The following is a 26357-nucleotide window of genomic DNA, read 5'->3' on the forward strand; positions in this document are numbered from 1 at the left end:
ATAATACTGGAAGCTGATTGGACGAAGAAGCCGGTTACTCCACAGAACATCCTCGCATGTGCTTCTTGCTACAGTCATCTGCCAAATTGACGCTTGTGTTATCAGCGCTAGTTGGATATAAGCGGGGTAATCCGTTATCAAATATTCACTCCCCCGGAAACCTTCACACAGAGGTAAGATTACAAGATCGAAGCACAATAGCCATTTCCCGTTTCCCATCACAGGAACCTTTCCTTTGGCTCAGGAAAATCTTAGCGACTGCAACTGTGAGTCAGTTCTGTATTTTGGCAGCATGTCTGTAGATATTCAGTGCATGACTTCGTTTTCCAGCGTTAATTAATATATTCCAGTCATATCCCTGGAGAAGTCAGTTACATCGACCCGAGACCTCGTGGTAGGAATTATTATAATTACATCATCGGTACTATTGTTAGCACGGGCGATGTCTGCAGGCATTCAGAGTCGTACTGAGAGTCTGAATGGTTGTAAATGAAGTGAAGTTGGCTTGTTAGAGTTTATTATTCATTTCTTCCATTCATGAAACGATCTGCTTCAATGACATACCTGTGTGTTAGTGTTATAAGTTTGCCGCTGCACATGCCAACTATTGCGACCGCGACCGCGACAAAGACCAAACCCCCGTCGCTGTGTTGTTAGTAGATTTCTGGAATAATAGTATAGACGGGCGTGACAGATTGGCTTAATGTGCTGTGCTACAGTGAACTAAATATACAATGACATTGGTAGCTGAGATTAGCTCATTAACGAAGTATTATATGACGACAGTAATTTAACACTAGCGTTTAAATCATATAATGCATGGTTAGAAAACGGATCCAGATGTATGTAACGTAGGGAACACCTGTGATGCGTGTTAGTTAATGAGCGATGTGTATGAAAGTGTTGTGTTATGATTACATATTTGCTGCCAGCCATGTCATAGCTTCATGTCATAAAGAGTAGATTAGTATTTGGTACCGTGAAGATTACACTGTCAGTATAAATATTTCTGTATTGGTTTATATCTGTGAAAGCAATGTTCATGTGTGGACAATTAATAGTATTCATACCTCTGAAAATGTTCACCCTGTTATCTCTACTGACAAATGTTCACCCCGTTATCTCTGCTGACGAATGTTCACCCAGTTACCTCCAATGTTTACAAGTTATCTCAAAGGGCTAGCAACCAGTTATCTTCATTTATTAGAGGTTTTTACCGATTTGCTCCATTGTTTCATAACATTACAAAAAAAAAAATTATCTTGATAGATTAGCTATTCACCGTTTCCTGCTTGTTTATAGTTGTCTGCAGGAAGTGCTGCAGTGTATTTTTGTGCATTCCCAACAACTGGGAAAAACCCAGTTATCGCCATTTCTGAATTTTTCAGTTATTCACCTGATGTGATATAAATTTGGTATTAAAACTATTGTGCTTGTAACCTTGACATATTGGAGAAATTTCATAATTGGAATTTGTGTTTAAAAAAAGAAATTTAAAAGAACCTAACTTGCTCTCATTGTGAATGAAGATTGATTCGGATATATACTTACGGGTATATGGAGATGTCGCCACACGGTTGAACTTATCAGAGTTGACTTTTTGACTAGAAGTTTGCAATTTTGGTAATGTTTGTTTTCTCTGGGAAAAATGTAAAGATAAAGGTGAAAATTAACAGTTTTATTTGTCAGTATTGTATGCATGGTATCTGTCAAGTCCATAGAAGGTAGATGGAAATATTGGTTGGCAATATGGCTATGTTTGGACAAATTTAGATCTGCAATTTTTATGGACTGAAATGTAATGTCATGGATTCACAACATAGCTAGGATGATTTTCGTTCAATTCTCATCATTTATGAAATTTCATGGCGACACACTGATGGTCACGTCACATCCTTCGATGTGTTTGGGTCTTGTCTTCCGAGGGATTCATATTTGTAATGTGGACAGTGTGTAAAATACTTACTGTGATTTTTACCACTTATCAGAACTGAGAAAGTGTTTACCAGTTACATCAACTGACGTGTTTACCAGTTATCTCAACTGACAAAATGTTCACCATTTATCTCAGCTGACAAAGTGTTTACCACTTATCTCAGCTGACAAAGTGTTTACCACTAATCTCAGCTGACAAAGTGTTTACAACTTGCATCACCTGACAAACTGTTCACAGTTATCTCTTAGGACAAAGTGCACACCAGATATGTCACTGCCAAAGTGTTTACCAGTTATCTCAACTGCCAAAGTTTACCCAGTTATCTCAACTGACAAATTGTTTACCATTTATCTCTACTGACAAAATGGTCAACCAGTAGTCTCAACCACCAAAATGGTGAGTTATATATCTCTACCAGAGAAATGTTCTCCCATTTATGTCTATCAGCATAATGTTCACCCAGTTATCTTAACAGCTAGCAGACAAGGAGGATGTAACAGAGTTATCACCCTTGGATGACTTGTGAACATGTGTATTAAACTGTATTTATGGGAAGCAAAACTGTCCTTTGGTTAAGTATAACTTATATCAAATGGAAATCAAGAAAAATACTAATTCCAAAAATAGTAATAGCAAAAATCATCACTTGAGGATCTTTTGGAAATATCATCCAGTCTTGTGGGAAAATATTGAAGTCACAGCAAATAGTAATAGATATCATCCAAACTTTTGCCAGAGAGTTGTTCAACATTATTGACAGTTGCAGGAATCAGAAAGGGGTGTGTTAAAGCAGGGTAAGACAGTTGACAGTTTCAGGCACCAGAAGTGGAGATGGGTTGCAGAAATATGCCCTGCACGAACAAATTCACACAATGCTAGGTCTCATGAAACACAATCAGCCATGTTGTTAAAATTTTGTTGGAGTGAAACGCTTGCATTTCATGTGTCGAATTAAATATATTCAGTATTCTGTTAGCATATTCAAAGACAATTTGGGTATGAGTTCTGCTCATAGACCACATTTGAAATGTAGGTTAGGGTTAATTTTGTAAGGCATAAAATTATTAAAAAAACCCCAAAACATGGGGGTTGCAAGCAGAAATCTTTCTGTTATTTGTTGTGTCAAAGAGCTACAGCTTCTCATGAGCCAGACAACCTTTGCCCATTGTTTCATGTGAAGGTCTATGCTGTTTCCATACATCAGAAGAAATGTGCCGTTCATAAATAAATTGACAGTGCTGATAATATAAAAAAAAACAAACTCAAGTTTGTTGAAGGGGAAAATGTTTTTTGACTGAAGCAAGTAAGAAAGCATCCTCTACTCTCTCCCACAACCACACAAACCTGGAGGAAGTTAAGAAACGAACAGCACAGATGTAATTATGTCCATATACCCAAAGTGCTGATAAATGTAAAATCCACAAAATGTATCCAGTGTTTTGAGTATTTAGTTTCCGACCTAGATCTGTCCCTATTCAAACTGCTACAGTATGGATGGATATGTAGTCTCAGGCTTATTCCTGGTGGAGGTCCCTGCTATACTGCTTTGTTTGATCAGTTGATCATCAAACATTGTTGCTGAGTTTGCGTGCAGCTCAACTTGTAGTAATTGCTGCTCGACTATTCATGAGTTTGTATTTTGGCCTTCCCTGTATGAACACAGATGTAGATCTCGTGCCATAATCTGCTCAGTGTTTCCCATCAAACACACAAAGCAAGTCTCCTTTATGTGAATGTGTTTGAAGTTTGCCACATGTTTGCTGTGTTTACCAGGCACGTACATAGCATGTCTCATGAATATTTACAAGTCTGACACTGCTAGATAGGATCTACCGTGCCATTGTACTGACAGCTCATGCGATGTCGCAAGCTATAATTGCAGCTCTTTACAAGTTCCAAATTAGTCTGCCAGGCAGTTTGGAGCAGCGAGGTCAACTTGGTTGAAACATAACTGCAGACATATTCATAGTGAGTACCTGGCATATTCTTAAGTGGTTGGTGTGGCTGAATTCATGTTCATTTGCTTTTCGTTTTGTCATTTAATTTTCATATCTCTGAAGATTTTGTATTGGGACAAACTCAGATGGCACCCATCACACAAACAGGCAGTCACAGACACACTGCAGACAATTTGAGGCACACTGCACGCACAGACACACTGCAGACACTGAGGCACACCAGACGAACAACATTCAGATAGTTGCATGCACACATGTACAGGAAGACAGATAATAACTTTCTGTAATATGTCTGAACCATCAGTGAGACTTGCAAGGCTGCCATTTTTGTGTTGACTGTCAGGTAAATGTTCGATTACAAAAGGGATATTCATTATTCTTTTCAGATGGGGTCATGTTTTATAGGGCATGGTAAACCCCAGTGATGTTTGTGTTTCAGGTCCTACAGTTGTTTTCACCATGGCCAGCAAGATCCAGCAACTGTTGAAGCAATATGAAGGTGCAGAGCCAGGTAGGCGAAGCTTGCTGTTTCTGTCACCATGGTTACTTTCAAAGTCAATCAGTGCAACCCCCATCACTCACTCCACCCCCATCCCCCCATTCCCCCATCCCCAAGCATTTATTTGTTTTTGTCAGGATTTTGTTTGTCACAGAGCCTGTGTATCACCAGACAGAAGGGGGCGAGAAAGGGATGTTGGGGATGCAAGAATCAACTTCTTGTAGAGAAATTGATTTTGAAAGTGGCTAAAACATATCACCGCAGCTCTCCATGAGCTAGATTGACTACAAAAAGCCATATGACTCTGTCCCACTCGAATGGATTCTACAGTCTCTTCAGTGTATTGACCTCCCTGAGTGACTACAGTTGAACCCCGTTTATCCGGACGTTTTTGGTTTCACTCGAAAGAGACATCCGGTTAACTGGATCAAACAAGCAAAATGTGAAAATTAACTGAAAGCAAAAACATTTCATGTATGTATATCAATAAATCAACAGTCATTAGTAATAACAGTGAATCATCATAACATATAAGTGTACCAATAATACATGCAAGGCGGAACGCAGGTTACCATTTGTCAGCTTGTCTGGGATGTAATCATGTAGCGTGTGGAGCTTCAGATGGTAAATTAGATGAAAAATGTAAATCGATGACAAAAAATTTCTATTTTGCCAACTGAATATTCTTTTTTTAATTTTAAATGCCCTTAAAACGTCGAACTTCTGCTGTCTGCAGAAAGTAAACTTCTGGAAGGGATCACACGACTTAGATCATGTGGGAGGCTATTTTTAACTTGCATTGCGACAAATAGCAGGGGTCGATTTATAAGTGTTATTTACAGTACAATAGCAGTGTAGTTTACCTTAATCCTACTTAACACGTGTTTCGTTACTGATGAGATGTTCTCTTGGATGGGTCAAGTTACAAGGGGGAGGAGTTACTGAGCATCCTCTGGAAGATTAGGTCTACTTTTATCTTGGATTGCAAGTTCGAGACAAGCTCCAGAATGCCCATATTCAAAATAATTTTCAGACCGAGTATAAATCACGTTTAAAGAAATCTAGAGTTCAGAGTTCCAGCAATATTTTGCTGTGCCAGTCCTCTCCTATTCCTTTGGAGTAGTTGACTGGACAAAATAAGACACCCAGAGTTTTGACCGCTTGACCAGAAGGATCATGTCTGATAACAGAGCACGTCACCCTTGTTCCTCTCTCAATCGTTTATACATGCCAATCAATTCTGGAGGTCAGGGTTTGATTATTGTGGAGGATCTTCATGATAGAATTTAATTGTGTACTTTTACACATATTTATTTATTTCGGATGATCCTCTGGTGATGCATGTCAAGACTCATGATGAAAGCAAGGAATTTCACAGCTATTTTAAGCGTGCCAAGGTGCCAGTCTGAAATTTTGAGGTTGATTTTGTTGATGGCGATGTACTGCTGGACGGTACAGTGATGGGAGTAAACCAGGTGAAGTCCTTTACCAAGTCTGCTCGGAGTCTGTCCTTTGTGGAGAAGCTGTCTGAGAAGCCATTGCACCCTGTGCACATGCAGTGTGTGGAACAGAACAGCAATTCTTTGTCTGGATGAAGTCAGCTGGTCTCAAATGTGAAACTGAGGGCTTCCATTTTTTGCTGCTCATGACCAGTCACTTCCCACTTGAAATTGCTAGAATGTGATTCTTAATCAAAATGTGAAAATGTGAACATGAAATGTCGATTATGCAATGAATTTACAGAGAGTGTCCAACACTTTGTTAGTGGATACCCTTCCTTGGCACAAATGGCATATCTTAAAAGACATGATGGCATGGCTCGCTGCTTTTACTATCGTCTCTGCCATGTCTGTGGCTTTGACCCCGAGGTCCATATATGGTACGACCCTGAAAATGTCCAGGGCGTTTTAAACTTCTCTGGAATAGGCCAATACATATAGCCTGAGATGAATTCCAGCCAACAAACCTGATCTTGTACGTTTTGATAAAGCCAATGAAATTATTTATGTCATTGAATTTTCTGGTTCTTTTGGCAGCAATGTGATTGGCAGTATTCAGGAAAAGCATGATAAATATGCATACCTTGCTTTTTAAGAGCACAACTCTTCTGACAGTCTTGGTAATCCAGAAGGCTGCAGTGTTGGGTAGCCTTCACATTCTCCGGAAAGTTTTTGGTGGGTTTGACTGCAGTGTTTCTTGGGAAAAGTCCCATTCACTATCTTGGCTGCATGTAGATGGGGCGAGGGCCCTGAACTGATAATGAGTCTTACCCGCCTGACTGTGCCAGGATCATTCGAACTCTCTCTGCTGCATTTTTATCTTAATTTGTGGGTGGGGCAGTTCTTGAAGTAGGCTGGAGGGATGGCTATGTGGATTTTTACTTGGAGGTGGTGTCTGTGGACACCTGGCCAGAGGTGGTGTCTGTGGACTCCTGGACACAGGGCATGTAGCTTGATGGGTGTCTGCACTGCCAGCTGAAAGGGAGGTTGGTGTGTCATTTACCTCCATTAAAGTTTCCACATCACTGTTTTTCCGATGATGACATCCTCCCAGCTACACCGGGGAAGGGGGAAATCCATATTTAAGTAATGGAGCATACAGTCCAGCATGTCTTTGTCAGCTGTTGAGATAATGGTGGCAAGATCGACCATGTCACTTTGTCAGCTGTTGAGATAATGGTGGCAAGATCGACCATGTCACTTTGTCAGCTGTTGAGATAATGGTGGCAAGATCGACCATGTCACTTTGTCAGCTGTTGAGATAATGGTGGCAAGATCGACTATGTCACTTTGTCAGCTGTTGAGATAATGGTGGCAAGATCGACCATGTGACTTTGTCAACTGTTGAGATAATGGTGGCAAGATCGACCATGTCACTTTGTCAGCAGTCTGTTAACATGATGAGTTTATTGATAAATGAGTCCTCAGTGTAATATTGTAATGATATTTGCACACTATCATCTCTCATGCTTCATGTGACATTATCTTGATTATCCCCTGTGGCAGTAGACTTTGTAAACATGAACTTGTGCATGAGCTAAGTTCCACTGTGGCAGTAGACTTTGTAAACATGAACTTGTGCATGAGCTCAGTTCCACTGTGGCAGTAGACTTTGTAAACATGAACTTGTGCATGAGCTAAGTTCCACTGTGGCAGTAGACTTTGTAAACATGAACTTGTGCATGAGCTAAGTTCCACTGTGGCAGTAGACTTTGTAAACATGAACTTGTGCATGAGCTCAGTTCCACTGTGGCAGTAGACTTTGTAAACATGAACTTGTGCATGAGCTCAGTTCCACTGTGGCAGTAGACTTTGTAAACATGAACTTGTGCATGAGCTAAGTTCCACTGTGGCAGTAGACTTTGTAAACATGAACTTGTGCATGAGCTCAGTTCCACTGTGGCAGTAGACTTTGTACACATGAACTTGTGCATGAGCTCAGTTCCACTGTGGCAGTAGACTTTGTAAACATGAACTTGTGCATGAGCTCAGTTCCACTGTGGCAGTAGACTTTGTAAACATGAACTTGTGCATGAGCTAAGTTCCACTGTGGCAGTAGACTTTGTAAACATGAACTTGTGCATGAGCTCAGTTCCACTGTGGCAGTAGACTTTGTAAACATGAACTTGTGCATGAGCTAAGTTCCACTGTGGCAGTAGACTTTGTACACATGAACTTGTGCATGAGCTAAGTTCCACTGTGGCAGTAGACTTTGTACACATGAACTTGTGCATGAGCTAAGTTCCACTGTGGCAGTAGACTTTGTACACATGAACTTGTGCATGAGCTCAGTTCCACTGTGGCAGTAGACTTTGTAAACATGAACTTGTGCATGAGCTCAGTTCCACTGTGGCAGTAGACTTTGTACACATGAACTTGTGCATGAGCTCAGTTCCACTGTGGCAGTAGACTTTGTAAACATGAACTTGTGCATGAGCTCAGTTCCACTGTGGCAGTAGACTTTGTAAACATGAACTTGTGCATGAGCTCAGTTCCACTGTGGCAGTAGACTTTGTAAACATGAACTTGTGCATGAGCTAAGTTCCACTGTGGCAGTAGACTTTGTAAACATGAACTTGTGCATGAGCTCAGTTCCACTGTGGCAGTAGACTTTGTACACATGAACTTGTGCATGAGCTCAGTTCCACTGTGGCAGTAGACTTTGTACACATGAACTTGTGCATGAGCTCAGTTCCACTGTGGCAGTAGACTTTGTACACATGAACTTGTGCATGAGCTCAGTTCCACTGTGGCAGTAGACTTTGTAAACATGAACTTGTGCATGAGCTCAGTTCCACTGTGGCAGTAGACTTTGTACACATGAACTTGTGCATGAGCTCAGTTCCACTGTGGCAGTAGACTTTGTAAACATGAACTTGTGCATGAGCTCAGTTCCACTGTGGCAGTAGACTTTGTACACATGAACTTGTGCATGAGCTCAGTTCCACTGTGGCAGTAGACTTTGTACACATGAACTTGTGCATGAGCTCAGTTCCACTGTGGCAGTAGACTTTGTACACATGAACTTGTGCATGAGCTCAGTTCCACTGTGGCAGTAGACTTTGTAAACATGAACTTGTGCATGAGCTAAGTTCCACTGTGGCAGTAGACTTTGTAAACATGAACTTGTGCATGAGCTCAGTTCCACTGTGGCAGTAGACTTTGTACACATGAACTTGTGCATGAGCTCAGTTCCACTGTGGCAGTAGACTTTGTAAACATGAACTTGTGCATGAGCTCAGTTCCACTGTGGCAGTAGACTTTGTACACATGAACTTGTGCATGAGCTCAGTTCCACTGTGGCAGTAGACTTTGTACACATGAACTTGTGCATGAGCTCAGTTCCACTGTGGCAGTAGACTTTGTAAACATGAACTTGTGCATGAGCTAAGTTCCACTGTGGCAGTAGACTTTGTACACATGAACTTGTGCATGAGCTAAGTTCCACTGTGGCAGTAGACTTTGTACACATGAACTTGTGCATGAGCTAAGTTCCACTGTGGCAGTAGACTTTGTAAACATGAACTTGTGCATGAGCTAAGTTCCACTGTGGCAGTAGACTTTGTAAACATGAACTTGTGCATGAGCTAAGTTCCACTGTGGCAGTAGACTTTGTAAACATGAACTTGTGCATGAGCTAAGTTCCACTGTGGCAGTAGACTTTGTAAACATGAACTTGTGCATGAGCTAAGTTCCACTGTGGCAGTAGACTTTGTAAACATGAACTTGTGCATGAGCTCAGTTCCACTGTGGCAGTAGACTTTGTAAACATGAACTTGTGCATGAGCTCAGTTCCACTGTGGCAGTAGACTTTGTAAACATGAACTTGTGCATGAGCTAAGTTCCACTGTGGCAGTAGACTTTGTAAACATGAACTTGTGCATGAGCTCAGTTCCACTGTGGCAGTAGACTTTGTAAACATGAACTTGTGCATGAGCTCAGTTCCACTGTGGCAGTAGACTTTGTAAACATGAACTTGTGCATGAGCTCAGTTCCACTGTGGCAGTAGACTTTGTACACATGAACTTGTGCATGAGCTAAGTTCCACTGTGGCAGTAGACTTTGTAAACATGAACTTGTGCATGAGCTCAGTTCCACTGCAGGGTTTTATATTAAGCATGATAGAAGAAGTACTGCTAACGTCTTCAAACTTTTATTTTTGTTGAAGACTTGCAACTTATGAAAGTTGTTTTTTTTTCACTATTTCATATGGAATGTATACCAATCCTTTAATATATTCTAACATTTTCACAGACATCACTAAGGACCTACATCTTTGTGTGTTGATTCTCACTTTAAATGTTGAAGATTTTTGCCGTCCATGGTATTCAGCCCCAAGTCAACAGCAAACATGTTTGTATTTTTCTTATAACATTGCCACATGTTGCAGGTGAATAGATTTTGATGCAGACTCTACGTTAGTTTGGGGGTGCTGTGCTAATGGTGTTGTTTGTTGGTCCAGATCCACGCACGCGACACTGGTTGATGATCTCGGACAGCCCGGTGCCGGTATGGGTGGCCACGGCGCTGTACCTGCTGATGGTGCTAGTAGGACCACGAATCATGAAGAACCGCCAGCCATTCTCCTTGCAGTGGTTGATGGTCGTCTACAACCTGGGACTGGTCGTGCTCTCCACATACATGTTCATTGAGGTGAGGCATCACATAGTTATTGTTGGCTGCAGATTGTGGAATAGGTTAATAGATGTAATCCTAAATGTCTTTTGTAAAACCATAATGATACATTTTCTGAAGGAAATACTGTCCCTTTGAATGTATAAACCATCAGACTGTGGTCTTCAGTCCAGTACAAGTGAATAATTTGGCTGACTGAAACAATATTAATTGTAGATCATCGTGAGTGTGGTGGATGCAGGCTATGACATGTGGTGCGCCACCTACAACCGAGGCAGCTGGACGAATCCGAAGGAGATGAGGGTAGGTTTTGGGTCAGCTCTAGCCTTTTTATCCCCCTGGCCGGTAATGCAGGGGGATATAGTCGACGCCTCATCTGTCCGTCTGTCGTCCGTCCGTAATCATTTTGTTTCCGGAGCATAACTCAGAAACCGTTCAATATTTTTAGACCAAACTTGATAGATATAATAATCTCAACCTTTAGTTGTGCCTATTGCTATTTACAGAGTTTTGGCATTTTTAGTTTTTTTGTGTTTCCATGGAACATTTTGGTGTTAGTCTAGTGGTGGTGTGGGCTTCGTTTCTGGACAAGAACTCAAAAACCATTCAATATTTTTCTGCAAAACTTGGTAGATATGTGTTTCAGACCCCAGAGTGGTGCCTTTTGCTATTTACAGGTTTTTGTGATTTATTATTTTCTCAGTTTTCCATGGAAATATTTTGGACTTTGTCTCAAAAGTGAGAGGTGTGTTTTGTTTCCGGAGCAGAACTCAAAAACTTCTTAATATCTGTCAGTGTTACTTGGTAGATACGTGTGGCAGACCTCAAAGTGGTGCCTTTTGCTATTTACAGGTTTTTATGATGTATTATTTTCTCGGTTCCATGAACACGTTGCTGACTTCGTTTCCGGAGCAGAACTCAAAAACCATTTCATATCTTTCAAAAGAGGATGGTGGCACAGTTGCTTGTGCCACTGTCATTGGATCCAGAACAATATCTTCTAGATTACCTGACAACAGCTCCATTTTCACTGCAGAAGCAAACGCAATATTAACGGCTCTTCAATATATTCAAAGACATCCTAATCATGTACAGTATATAATTTTTTCTGACTCTCTTTCTTGCCTTCAGGCTATTAAAAATTTGTCTTGTAAACATCCACTTTTAATTGACATAATTGAATTGTATAATGATCTTGCATCTGGCCAGTGCGACATCGTCTTTTGTTTGTTACCCAGCCATGTAGGTATTTCTGGGAATGCAATGGCCGATCTTGCTGCTAGGGCTGCACTCAACAAATCTGTGACACCACTTCTTATTCCATACAGTGACTATAAGGCTAGCATTAGAACTTACATTCGTGATCTGATGCAAAAGAAGTGGGACACCCAAGTGGGAATAAATAGATTACATGCCATAAAACCTTATATTGGTTACACTCACTTGGGCTGTCAGTCCAGATTTGAGGAGGTCATTATGCGACGATGTTGCATTGGCCATACGCGTTACACCCACAGTTATTTACTAAAAGGCGATGATCCTCAGTTTTGTATCCCTTGTGATGAGAGAACCACGGTCAAGCATATCCTGCTTGACTGTGTTGAATTCTCCATCATAAGGGATAAATATTTCAATGTAAAAACAATGAAGGATCTTTTTAGCACAGTTAGTACTCATTTAATTCTTGGATTTTTAAAAGAAATTGATTTTCTTATTGAATTGTAATTGATATGTTCTGTAGATAGTTGTATTTTAATGATTGGTAGTTTAAATTAGTAACTTAGATTGTTAGTGGCTGTACCCTCAAAGGGGGTTGAAGTATTGTAAAATTATTGTCCTCCTGAGAGGGTATGTAAGTCCAATACTCTCATAGTCAATTTAAATCTACTACTAGTTTTTAATCGTAGAATATTTGTTGTTTTAAGTAATGGCTAAATTTCAGGATAATCGCCAATAGCTGAGGGGATGGTGTAAATCCAGCTAGGGTTCATGCAGGTAGCAGAAGTAATGTAAGTCCCCATGGACCTTAGTATGGTTATCTACCTTCAGTTGTTGGCGATCTATAGCCCCGGTTTTATGTTGTATTGTCTTCTTTAATTCCAATGTTTTAACTTTCAATGCTAGTTTTATGTTCTGTGATACTCTAGTGTTTTTACTGTCCTTTGCTGACAGGTTTTACTTTTTCTCTTTTCTCATCTTAACAATACTATAACTTATATTGTTCTTGTCACGATATGGCTGCAATATTGCCGATGTGACGTCAAATGTTAACTCACTCACTCACTCACTCTTTCAAAAGATCTTGGCAGATATACGAGACAGATCTTGAAATGGTGACTTTTTCTGATTACAGATATATGGCATTTATATTTTTCATGAATTGCATGGAAACAATTCAGACTTGGTCTAAAAACACAATAAGTAACTGTCGGATGATTTGTCCTTTCAAATATGTGGGGGCCGGGGGAATATGTCATCTTCTGATGACTCTTGTTTTCAAATAGGACCATCCCCCTTCCAGAAATGGTGTCAGTTTGAATCTGGGTTCAGACACTCTCCTTCAAAGCCTGGTGCTGGTTTTATTCTGAATCTGGACACACTAAACAAAGGCTTGGTACTGATCTGGGTCTAGACACCCTCCTACCAGGCCTGGTGCTAGGTAGACGGTGAGTAGCCCCATGAAGACTCTGTGTGGAGACTGGGGGTAGTACCATGGAGACAAGGGGTAGCTCTGTGGAGACTGTGGGTAGTACCGTGGAGACAAGGGGTAGTTCTGTGGAGACTGGGGGTAGTACCGTGGAGACAAGGGGTAGCTCCGTGGAGACTGTGGGTATTACCATGGAGACAAGGGGTAGCTCTGTGGAGACTGGGGGTAGTACCATGGAGACAAGGGGTAGTTCTGTGGAGACTAGGGGTAGTACCATGGAGACAAGGGGTAGCTCTGTGGAGACTAGGGGTAGTACCGTGGAGACAAGGGGTAGCTCTGTGCAGACTGTGGTAGTGCCGTGGAGACAAGGGGTAGCTCTGTGGAGACTGTGGTAGTGCCGTGAAGACAAGGGGTAGCTCCATGGAGACTATGGTAGTACCATGGAGACAAGGGGTAGCTCTGTGGAGACTGGGGGTAGTAGCATGCAGACAAGGGTAGCTCTGTGGAGACTGTGGGTAGTACCATGGAGACAAGGGGTAGCTCTGTGGAGACTGTGGGTAGTACCATAGAGACAAGGGGTAGTTCTGTGGAGACTGGGGGTAGTACCATGGAGACAAGGGGTAGCTCTGTGGAGACTAGGGGTATTACCATGGAGACAAGGGGTAGCTCTGTGGAGACTGTGGGTATTAGCATGGCGACAAGGGGTAGCTCTGTAGAGACTGGGGGTAGTACCATGGAGACAAGGGGTAGCTCTGTGGAGACTGTGGTAGTGCCGTGGAGACAAGGGGTAGCTCTGTGGAGACTGTGGTAGTGCCGTGGAGACAAGGGGTAGCTCTGTGGAGACTGGGGGTAGTACCGTGGAGACAAGGGGTAGCTCTGTGGAGACTGTGGTAGTTGGTAGTTAGACTTAATGGTATTTTAACCACCTGGATGCCACAGGGACATATATGTCCCTTCTCTTCACCCCTCACTTTGAAGTCCAATAAAATTCAAAATATACCACGCACATATATATACTTCACAGTTTTGAATTCTACGGAAAATACCCTGTAACCTGATACCTTTAACTATTATATCAGGCCATGCTAAAGTGCTTAAATTTCCTTTCAAAATAGGCATCATTGTAAATGTCGCCATTTTTCACACTATACAAAATTGTGATTCAGAGCATTATTTGCTGTATGTTTTGAAATGGTGATAATCGGATAATTACTGGGAGTGTTGAATTTCAAAAATAGCATATTAATGATCACTGATAACAAGTTTTCATGTAACCAGTAATGATAATTTTGGACCATGGCAGATGAACCCAGAATTGATTGGGATGTTTTCGAAAATACACGTACACGAATGCCGAAGTTGGAAATATAGTTGGTATGAAAACGAATGCTGTGTTTGAAAGACAGCGCTTGTTTGAAATGTAAACAAAGGAAAATTCCGATTTTACACTGCTTAGCATTTTAGGAAATTTTCCAGCATCGAGCTATGTAATCATTGCTTACAATAGCTTAATACGCTTAGAATATTCAGGGGAAGAATATTGTAGCATGCAGCATGACGCCATTACTGAAGCAAAATCATGCAGGAAGACAGCGGTACTTGTCGGCATTTCTGGCTTCTTCTGTCATTTACAATATAAACGCTAAAAACATATAACAATACACAGATAGTCAGAATAATACTGATTACTTACATCTGACATGTACTAAAGATGACTGAATCAAGAAAAGAGTCCTCATGAAATCCTGTGTACCCTTGTCAGTGAAGCTGCCATTTTGAAAGAAATCAGTCATCGGTAGTGATGTCACACATCATCATTGCTGCACATTAGGCAGTTTCTTTGAGGTGAAGGTCGGTTTGAACAAGAGTAAACGCAATGGCCATATCATTCCGATTGCACTTTCAGTAAAGTGATGTATATTTTGCATATCGTTCAGATATTTTTTCATGAAACTGATTTCAGTATCTACATATATCCATGTTCTACACCATATCATATGTGGATATATGGTATGCGATTTTATTCTTAGAAAGCTTTTGATTGTTTGAATAATACATGGGAAATTGACTCAGTAAGTGTATTATACCACATTTTAAGCATCTACACACGTGTTGGAAGATCACATGTAGCCATTACTGCAACATGTGCTTTAGTTAACTTTGATGTTCAATATTCAGTACTTTGGGATAAATATTGCAGTTTCATATGAACAGGTTAATAAACAGTGATTTAATTCCAACTTACAAGGAAAACTGATAATATTAATGAAAATGTTTTGTACATTTTATGAAAGGTATAGCCACACATATTTAAAGGAATTGTCATATTCATTGCATTGGTTTGTGTTGTTTTTATAGACAAAATGATTATGAATATTGATTGACCAGGTGTGAGTTTGTCAAAAACGTTTTATGATTCATTATCATTTTTAGAATTCAGTTCAAATTCGATTAAAACCCATCTGATGGCAGAATATCTAACTCAAACAATATTTATACAAAAATTGTTAAAAACATATAAACCAGGTGATGTCTTAATTTGGACAAACCTTACGTCCATATTCTAATAGTTCTGTACTGAAAAGGGGATCTCTTTATACCTTTCTTTGCATACTTATGAAGTGAAATAATTACATAATCATAAGAAGAAAAGTCTATTTCCTACATGAATATTCAATGAATATTCAAGTGTTGTGAAATTTTCATTTACTCTAAATTGATGCCAGACAGGTGCGCGTGTTGCTCACAAGAAGATACGTAGTAAAACTGTTGATATATTCAGGACACTATTCCAGTGGTAAAACCATTCATTTTATGTTTTGTCAGAAAGTGTTGAATTCAGACACAGAAGTCGAGACCGTTTACACATTGAGTGGAAATTATGTTAGATATATACTGTCGTCTTTTTCCGACCTCACAAAATGCAAAAAACATTATATGCTGTTAACTAAAATGTGGCATTATTTTCAGTTATTTCATTACATTTGAAAATGTGGCTGTTTCTCTGTTAATGATGCAAACTTTATCAAAATACATCTACACAAACAGGAGAATATGGGAATCTAAGAACTAAATTATGTATCGGATAGGTCCATGCGAATCGCTATTACCTGCTTTCTGATGTAGTACATTAGCATCTTTTCTTACAAATTGTGAAACTAACAAAAGGTATACTCTCAAATTGGGGAACTTCGTATTGGAATAGTTTTGGTTCACTGAACAAAACATAACGAAAATACACTGTGCGTATCCAAAGTAAATTCTCTCCATGTGTTCTGAGTTACATTGACTTAATGTAAAGCATAGCGAAGTTATGCCCCCTTATCTTTATAAGTGCATGACCTCTGTCGACGTTTGACGTCATAAAAGAAAATTGATTTTTGACATTTATTGCAGGTCATTTTTTATTTTGTGAGTATGACGTTAGGGCCATTAACACATACATCCACTTCATATACACTTACATCGTTTAGATATCAAGCTGTATTTTCTTCGCTCACTTTTTCTCTAAAGATGACAAATTAAAAAAATGGTCGTGGAGTGCTTTTATTGGTGCATGATAAAAAACGGAGAAATTTACTGTTTTTCAATGCACACAAAAGTTTTGGACAACATTTAGTCATGTCTATTTCTCAAACCCCTGAGGTAATCACGGTTATATTAATACCAACGGATAGGAAATTTAATATTCTACATTTCTGTGCAATTTTATAGCCATACGCAGATCCAGGACCACCAGAGCGCAAATCTTGCACAAGGTTCACTTTTCAAACCTTATGAAAATGTGAGCCTGAAAAAAAAACTCGGCATCCAGGGGGTTAAAGGTAATAACTTAAAGATAGTCACTAGCTATAAGTATCTCTGTTTTCTTGTCATGTGTAATGCTAGTTTGGGCAAATCACTATCTGATCTCTCTTTACATGACAAAAAAGCAGTAATGGAATTCAGCATTAATCTCAGAAAACTCGTTTTGTTATCTCCAGATATCTTTTTCAAAATATTTGATAGTTGAATACAACCTATCCTATTATATGCCTCAGAAATATGGGGACATAAAAGATATGACTGTATTGAGAAAGTACATCTTTCAGCTCATAAAGTATACCGAAGTGTTGGATCTCAGATACCTAGAGCTTTAGTGTAGGGAGAATATGGAAGTTTCCCTACTTTTCTAAATGCAGCTGTTTGTTGTCTTTACTACAGGATTAAAGTAATAACATCGCACGAAGATGGTATACCTTAAGAAAGCTTATGAAATGTAACTTAGGCAAGATAACTTTGGTTATGAGACATGGCATAAAATATTTGCTATTTGCTCTTTTCTTGTGTATTTGGATTTGTTTGGTTGTCACAAACTGTTGGAAATTGTGCAAGTCCTATTGGAATCTTTAAAACACGTTTAAGCAAAGTTGGAGATCTGATCTTGACAATAGCACATGTTGTGTTTTGTACAGAGAATTCAAAAGCTTATTAAATCCTGAAAAATACCTCTTTGAAATTGCAGATTCTAAATCACGTAAATATTTAGTTAGATTAAAAGTTGGGTTATTAAATTAAAATTTAATGAAGGATAGTGGTGTAAAATTCACACAAATCTCAGAACTTGTCCTATCTGTTACAAAGGTCCAGAAGACGAATATCATTTTGCTTGCTTTTGTCCAAGATATGATGACTTACTTCGTAAATATTTACCAAGTGACTCCTAAACGAGTATGTACAACTTAGAGAAACTACTTATGACAAACGATGTTCATAGTTTAAAAATGCTCTGCCTATATATAGTGCTTTCTTATGAACGAAGATGTAAACTATTAACTATTACAGGAATGATAATATTTAATATCTTATTATAAATTTGTATTATCATCACATACCTTTATTTACTTTATCCATATTAACCTGTGTTGTATAGTCTGATTATGTGTACAGTGGAATATGTCAAATTCGGACTCGACTGGGACCGACTTAATTGTCCGAATTGCATAGAGTCCGAATTGTCCAATTTGACAGGAGTTAGCTCCCTTGATGATGAAGTTTAACTTTTAGACACAACAGTGAAAACACATAATAAACAACAAAACACTAGTGTAAAATGAATAATTATTTATTAAGTGATTCATGGTCAATTTTACTTTCACTTACCGAAATACTGCCTCAAGTCAGCCTGTTTGTGCTCGGAAAATCGCAGACATCCTGTGTCATTGCCTCTAAGCTCAAAAGAGCCTGCAACATTCTCTCATTGTTACGGTATGCAAATTGCCTCATTCTTTGTAACATGTTCATCATTTCAACATGAGACACATCTGACATCATCATCATCATCATCATCCGGTTCATCATTATTATCATCTGACACACACTCGCTCGCAGTTCCACGATGTGACTTCACCATGTCACGCTCCCAATCATCATCACACGTGCTTTCTGTGGGGATTTTACTGTCAAAAGAAATGTACTCTTCTGCTGTTACATCCAGATTTATTTTAGAAGCCAAGCTTAATGTCACATATGCACGTCTTCACTTTAGAGGTGGTCCAGCCATTTTGCTACTGATGAAAAATAATCGAGACTGTTTTCTATTTATAATAAAATGACAGTGACATTGAGTGACACTGAGCCGAGTCCTCTTGGTTGAGTTGTTTGTTTACTGATTAACCCGATAATCCGCTTGAAGTTGGGGGCTGTTAATTAGGCCACTCACTCCGCCTCCGGCAGGAAGTCAGACGTAATCAGCGTGTTTTCATAGTCAGTTGCCTTGTCAGGCCGAGATTTTAGTCGGAATGCCGAATTATACTGAGTCTGATTTATTCAGCGTTTGTGTTATGATAACGTAACTAAGTTCTGCCGGGACCACCACTAAGGTCCGAATTGTAAAGAAAACCGATTTACCCAAGGTCCAAATTTGACTTATTCCACTGTATATATGTACACGGATGAGTGTGTATACATATATGTAAACTGTATTGTAGTGTGAACCTGTACGTATATGGGCCTTTGCACAGAAATAAAGTTTTTGATTTGATCAGTATGCTCACTGGAGTAAACTGTGGTGTGGCTGCTCATGTTTACTGTGTAATGGCTGTTTGTCACAAATGGGGGCAGTGGGGAGCCTAGTGGTTAAAGTGTTCGCTCATCACGCCGAAGACCCAGGTTTGATTCCCCACATGGGTACAATGTGTGAGGCCCATTTTCTGGTGTCCTCCGTGATATCGCTGGAATATTGCTAAAAGTGGTGTAAACCCGATATGTGTGTATATATTGTTTCGTGGTCTAACTAGCATGTTCACTTCTCTTCAGGTTGCCAAGGTGATGTGGTGGTACTTCTTTTCCAAAGTGATTGAATTTAATGACACGCTCCTTATGATACTGCGTAAAAAGTTCAACCAGATCACATTCCTGCATGTCTTCCACCATGCCACCATGTTGAACATCTGGTGGTGGGTTGTCATGTTCATCCCCGGAGGCATGTGTGAGTATATCCATTATAATTGTGTTGGGAAACATGTCAGTATATCCATATACATGTAGTGTTGGGGAATGTGTGACTATATCCATATACTGGTAGTGTTGGGGAATGTAAGTATATCCATTATAATTGTGGTGTTGGGGAATGTGTTAGTATATCCATATACATGTAATGTTGGGGAATGTGCCTGTAAAGATTCATGGCACAGTCGGCCTCTGTCATTATGCTGTATCTGATTAGGTTATTTCATTCACATTGTGACGATTGGGTGTTCGATCTCTTACCAGCCCCACTTACATTCCTTACTTCACAGATAATGTGTAATCCCAAATACCACATATGTTATGTTTTCTGGAATATTGAACATTGAGATACTGAGTATACTAAACAATATATTGCAGCCTGGTTTGGCAGCTGGCTCAACTGCCTCGTCCACATTGTCATGTACTCCTACTACGGCCTGTCTGCCATCCCCGCGCTCCGAGGCAAGCTTTGGTGGAAGAAGTATATCACAAAGTTTCAGTTGGTCAGTTGGAGTTATCTCCCTTTATACATGTTTTGTTGTGACCTTTTACCAGGAAATTTACTCAAAGAAATTCTTTAAAAGTTTCATGAAAGCCATAGTTAAACACAGATTAACTAGCAATATGTGGTTGTTTCAACATAAATTGAGCTTGGTGCAGTTCAGGACTGTCCATAATTTATGACTAGGGGAATGATGATGTTATGTACAATTATAAATGCCCCCACTGTAGTTTATGTACAAAGTATGTGAGCCAACTTGCGTGTCATAAACACAATTGCTGACCCGCACCCTAGTACATATGCACAAAATTCATGCCCACCCTGCCACTTCTTACCTCCCCAGAACAAAACTGGTGGCACCCCCGACCCACACCCTAAATCATCCATAAATTATGAATGGTCCCTTAATGGTAGTCCTTGGATATTGCTGGGCTACATGCATATTGTGTTTACTAGATGATATTAACAACCAAACAAAGCCATATATAATGTTGTTGATGTTGTTAAACATTCAGTATGATTATGTTTGGGGTGGTTCACTTGCATTCCATGCTGATTGTCATGACAACCAGGTGGATAGGATTGTCAGTGTTGGTTGCATGCTATTTCGCTCTGTCACCATTACACAAACAATGATGTCTCATGGGTCTGTGATGTAGATTTCTATTTCTTCTCTTCCAGTTGCAGTTCTGCATAACATTCACCCACACAGCCAACTCACTTCGAGTGTCATGTGACTTCCCACGCTGGGGACAGTGGCTCCTCACAATCTACATGGTGGCCATGTTGTGCTTGTTTGGAAACTTCTACATGCAGGCGTATATACGCAAACATAAAAACACTCACTCTGTGTCAGGGGTCCCTGAAAAAGTTAATGGCGTCACAGGTGGAAATGGAAAGAAATATATGAATGGACAAAGAAATGGCTATATACAGCGCACAAAGGCAGAGTAGCTTCCCCTTATTCCATGTTCACGTTTACTGATTTGTAAATAGTTGCTTTAAACGATGCAAGATTAGAGGTCAGTTGGCATGGATGTCAGTTGACCTCTGAACTTGGTGATGGTGAAAATATGAGCAGTGATTTGTTTTTGATCTGGTAACTATAGTAATCATTTTCGATGATATATCTTTAATCAAAAAGTGATGGTTGGGAGTGCGAGTAATGTCTGTACAGCTCTTCTGTAGGCAGTCATGTTGAAATGTCATTATTGGTTGGCTCGTTATAAGTGATGCTGTTTGCTTGGTTTGTGATAGTGATAATATTGATTACTTTGATATCAGGAATACTTTTAATTGGCTTGATATCTGGGGTACTAATAATTGGCTTGAGATCAGGAACACTATTGACTTTATATCATTAAAACTGTTGTTTGGCTTAATGTTGGCAACTTTAATGTGTATGACCTAACCAGATTTGATTTCTCACATTTGTACATTATATCAACCCAGTTGGTGTGAATGTACCAGTTGCTTTAACAGTTTGAAAGATAAATCTCATTGATAGCTTTTGAAAATAAGTGATTAAAAGTATACTATCTGACAACACTGGATGAATGTTGTGCTTACAAATTAGCCTATGTGAATATCATCAAAGTGTATCCACAGTGGGGTGAGAAACGTAGTTTTTCCATGGTTACCTGCACGTCTATTCAGGAATGAATATCAGACAAAAAGCAAAGATTAACATTATGGAATGAAATCACGATAGTCACTCTGTATGATTCCGTACCAAATTTGGTCATCCCTCAACTTGTCATTTGTTGGAAGCCACTGATATAACATTGCAAGTTGGTGGCAGTATGGGAAGGAGTAAAGCCAGCCGTAACACTAGGATCACTTTGTGCACACGGTCACTGCTTCTCAGGGAACATCCTCCTGATGGGGATCACGTGCACACACATGGGCAGGAAATGGGGATCATGTGCACACACATGGGCAGGAAATGGGGATCATGTGCACACACATGGGCAGGATTCTCCGGATGTATAGACATTGAGATCATTTAGACATCTTAGAAATGCTTTCACATTTTCATCAACCCTAGATTTCTTGTGATTATTTTATTAAGTTTTACAACTCATGAGTCTTGTCTGTCCGGACTGTGACAGTTGTTGATCATTTTGTTGTTACCATAGTTATATTGTTGTTGCCTAGACGCAAGTAGTCCAAGGTAATGGAGGGAGTCAGGTTCTCAATTTGTTGAAATATGTTTATGATATTTTTGTTTGCATCACTGTTTATGTCATCTTGATATTCCATGGTCAACAAAACGCAGGTGATGCTTGTTGTAAGGTAATTACCTGGTGGTTGTTGGTGCCGAGTCAGGTGACCTGCCATACATTCTCTGCTGTGCCGGATGAAGAGTTCATGATGCATAATAGCAGTTCTAGACGTGTTCCGGTGACTGTGGAAATTCCTGTTGATTTCCAGTGATAAAATGAAACCGGTGAAGAAAATGTTGGGCCTTTCAAGTATGAGACCAAACATACTACGTACAAATTTTTTCCTGTTGTTCTCAGATTTTCTTTTTAATATATTTATATTCATTTGAGAAAGACATTATGAAAAAGCCTTTAATGAAGTTTTATAAAATGAACAAAATAGTTGACATTTTGATTGAAAAAAAAGCAGATTAATTTGAAAAATGTACTCATGTTACTCAAACTCTGTTTGGTATTTTGATGTTTTACCAGTAAAAATACAACGAAGTGTTTGTGTTTGTTATATGTATTTGATCTGTAATTTGAGAAACGATAAGGGAGATTGCGGGTTGCCAAGTTCATGTGCTGAAATAGAACCTCTCAATATTCATCAGTTATTTTATCTATCCACCCGCACACAACCTGGGATGTGACATTTCTGTGTGAACACATGTAAGATCGCATTTATTGAGTATTTAGAAAAACTTTAATTGTGCTTGTTTGCATTTGACTTCATGGAATTTTGAGTTTTCCCCCAGATATTTGTGGAATTTATGCAGACACAGCGTTTCTGTACCTGTGCTTAGCTGTACCTGTGCTTTTCTGTACCTGTGCTTTTCTGTACCTGTGCTTTTCTGTACCTGTGCTTATCTGTACCTGTGCTTATCTGTACCTGTGCTTGCGTTTCGATGGTTATTCTGTATGTCGAGGAGTCCCAGCACGTGTAGGACAGCCCCAACTGTAGAGGAAGCTGGCTGTTGTTCACTTATGTATATTGACGAGTCAGCATTATTTACATATTATCACACTAACCTGTGTGTTCGGAGGCAGACTTTGTCCATGAATGATATTCAGTCTTCAGTTTTGTACCATTTTGTTTTTTATGTATTTAGAATTGCTGCATGTTTAAATGTGGTTACATGATCTCATATACTGTGGACAGACCAACAAATACTCGAAGGGAAGCATTTCATCACCTTCCTCAAGTTGGTATATGTAAGTACTCTACTCAAAACAAAAGCTGAAAGAAGACAGGATACTTTCCTTTGCCCATGTATCTGTTGTGTCGTTGAGAGGGGGAAGGGAAAGTGCTGTCCTCAGTGGACTAGTTTATGGAACAACATTTCTACTTATATATATCCAAGTTTTTTAAGGTTTGGAACATAAGATCCCATTGCATTTTGTCAAAAATAGACATTATTTTCAAGTCTTTATCCTCTAAAAATCACAGGAAGGCATTCATTGCAGTTCTATAGAACAATGTATGAAATTATTTGTTTTTTTTTGTGTTATCGGTGAATACAAGACAACCACTGATGCGTCTGTGATGACCTGTAAATGGATAATATTAAGATAGCAGTGTTTGTTGTTGGACTGGAATTGATCAGCCTGACTGACAGTAACCTGGATGTTGACACTGTGTCTCTCATTAGGCTCTTGTTACAAAGGAGAGGTATAGGTGGAGGACAGGTATCTCAGTATTGGTGGAGTATCATGATATCATGTGGTATAGTAACAGTTCCACATGCGGTTGATCCCATTTACCCAGGTCTGATAGTGTCTCAGTGACATCCCAAAATGATGTTGCTTGAAACAAGTCCATCAAACGTCACTTCTCAGGAGAGGAAATTGTTTGCAACCCCACTACTGTGCGATGGCCATATGTATTGGATCGAGTGTTCCTTGTCCTCGGATCATGTCATGTCAAATTGACCTAGGCAGTGTTTGGACTACAGTTGCCTGACACCTGTCAGGGGAACCAGTAGTTTTCTCAAGGGGCCAGTAATTTTCTTGGGGGCCACATCCACGTCAAACCCACAGGTCTGCTGGGCTTGTAACATCCGTTCATATTGCAAGTTTCAGAACATGGTTCCTCATAGAAGCAGATTTTTATCACTTGTAGTGCACTTGAGAATGTTAGTTAGAATTTCAGCTTCCACTCGTTTCACTAGTCACTCCCCATCATTTTCATTGGGTGATGATACCATAGTCCCAGAAAACTTCAGTGATGTTCATCTGCTCATTGATGAAAGTGTAGCTGATCTGAAACGGGCAGTCTCTAGGGAAGTTGCCAGTAATATAGTCAGTCCACACAAGTACAGGCAGAGGCACATTGTGGTGTATGTGCAATGATCTTGACACTGAACCTCACTTCACTGGTAATTCCAAGTTGTTTTGCAAGTTTTGATGTAAGCTGTCCGGACAGTAGTTAGTGTGTAGTCCTGTTTTCTTGTGTTTGTTGAGTGTTGTTGTGAAGGTGGCCTTCTTTTACTGATGTTCTACTGTAGTCCACAACCAACTATGCAGCCTGATTTAGCACTGATCATGTGACCTGTGTCAGTGTTCAATAAAGATCTGCAGTGAATCAGTCCTTGTTGTTTGTGTATCATATGCATGGTGGAAGAACATTTCAGTGTTGCAGGAATTGTAGCATGTCCAGGGATTTCAGGACAAACCGTGCACACAGCACGTCCAGGGATTTCAGGACAGACAGTGCACACACCACGTCCAGGGATTTCAGGACAAAACCATGCACACAGCACGTCCAGGGATTTCAGGACAGACAGTACACACAGCACGTCCAGGGATGCCAAGACAGACAGTACACACCACGTCCAGGGATTTCAGGACAGTACACACAGCACGTCCAGGGATATAAGGTTACAAGTTGTTGGGATGGGGTGGGTCAAGAAATGGCGAATGTCTTATCTTTTTGGCGCCCGAATACTGTTGTGTGGAGCCCTACAGCTGTTTATGTGAAGATCTTCTGGGTCTCCACAACCAAAAGACTTTATTACAAGAACTAATTTTCAAAGTGATAAAATGAGGCCTGGTTGGTTTGAAGTTGATACACAGTAGGCTTGCATGCAAGAGTTCAATGTGAACACTGATGTGAGTGGGCTATCATTGATAACACAACCTGTATCAGCAGTGATGTCTTGAAAGCAACACTATACCAAAGGCTGTTCTTGTATAGTGTTGCATTAACCAACCAACCTTCTCTCAAATGAAACAGCTGTCACAAATGGGTCATTTATTCTTTCACATAAAGTATATACACATAAACATATACATGTATATACAAATTAAATTCCTGCACAACAGAAATCATGTAGCCCTACGTATTGAAGTAGGGAGGAAAATGGTCATTGTACTGTATCTGTGTTCACCCAAACCTAGATTATTTCACAAAATAATTCCCACACTTGAGCAGAACTGTCCACTCTAATTTCCATGTAACCCAGGTGTGTCATCTCCACAGTTAGTTTCTGTTCATCTACAGCCAGCATCTTCACACTTCTGCTTTGAGGTCCGGGGTGGGCTGTATTGGCTACAGAAGTTCCTCACTCATGGTAGAGTAAAAACTAGAGGTACGTGCCATGGACTCACATTGTGTGAGTATAAGTAGGCTTGAAATGAACTGAGGCGTTGGACAGCTGTTAATGTTTCAACTGGTTTGTTTCCTAAGACAGAGGGCAGGTGAGTCGTCATTGCACACAATCTCTACTGGTCAGGTGACATTGTCTCTGGTGATGATTGGTATATCACACTAGGGGAGGGATGGGACACAGGGCGTCTGTGCCGAACAAAGACTCAAACTGCCGCACATACGGCTCGCAGTAGTCACCTGCAACACAAAGCACACATCAATGGAAGGGGGATATTCAACACACGAGTCTACACACTATAGACAATGACAAGACCCATCTTGTGGAGACTAATGCTGGTTTCAGTAGATTTTATAATGAGTAAGTGAATGAGTTTAGTT

General features: G+C 39.9%; 2 protein-coding genes across 2 annotated transcripts in view; one reads left to right on the forward strand and one right to left on the reverse strand.

The window, feature by feature from the left end:
- Positions 1-24953, forward strand: LOC137292184 (very long chain fatty acid elongase 2-like). The gene is made up of 7 exons (XM_067823749.1): positions 1-173; positions 4334-4405; positions 10355-10545; positions 10744-10830; positions 19472-19643; positions 20042-20166; positions 20847-24953. Exons 2-7 carry the CDS (start codon positions 4354-4356, stop codon positions 21117-21119), a joined length of 900 nt encoding a protein of 299 aa, XP_067679850.1. The 5' UTR covers positions 1-173; positions 4334-4353; the 3' UTR covers positions 21120-24953.
- LOC137292180 (regulator of MON1-CCZ1 complex-like) overlaps positions 23467-26357 on the reverse strand; it is a 32923-nt gene continuing 30032 nt past the window's right edge. The window contains exon 23 of the mRNA XM_067823742.1: positions 23467-26216. Within this exon, the coding sequence (XP_067679843.1) occupies positions 26134-26216 (83 nt within the window). The 3' untranslated portion in view covers positions 23467-26133. The remainder of the gene's footprint in view (positions 26217-26357) is intronic.

The sequence above is a fragment of the Haliotis asinina genome, chromosome 7, assembly GCF_037392515.1.
Source record: "Haliotis asinina isolate JCU_RB_2024 chromosome 7, JCU_Hal_asi_v2, whole genome shotgun sequence".
In the NCBI taxonomy this organism is placed as follows: domain Eukaryota; kingdom Metazoa; phylum Mollusca; class Gastropoda; order Lepetellida; family Haliotidae; genus Haliotis; species Haliotis asinina.

Coding starts and splice junctions, on each gene's coding strand:
- LOC137292184 (XM_067823749.1), top strand. CDS start 4,354: ATGGCCAGCAAGATCCAGCAACTGTTGAAGCAATATGAAGGTGCAGAG. Junction 19,644..20,041: donor GTTCATCCCCGGAGGCATGT/GTGAGTATATCC, acceptor AATATATTGCAG/CCTGGTTTGGCAGCTGGCTC. Junction 20,167..20,846: donor ATATCACAAAGTTTCAGTTG/GTCAGTTGGAGT, acceptor CTTCTCTTCCAG/TTGCAGTTCTGCATAACATT.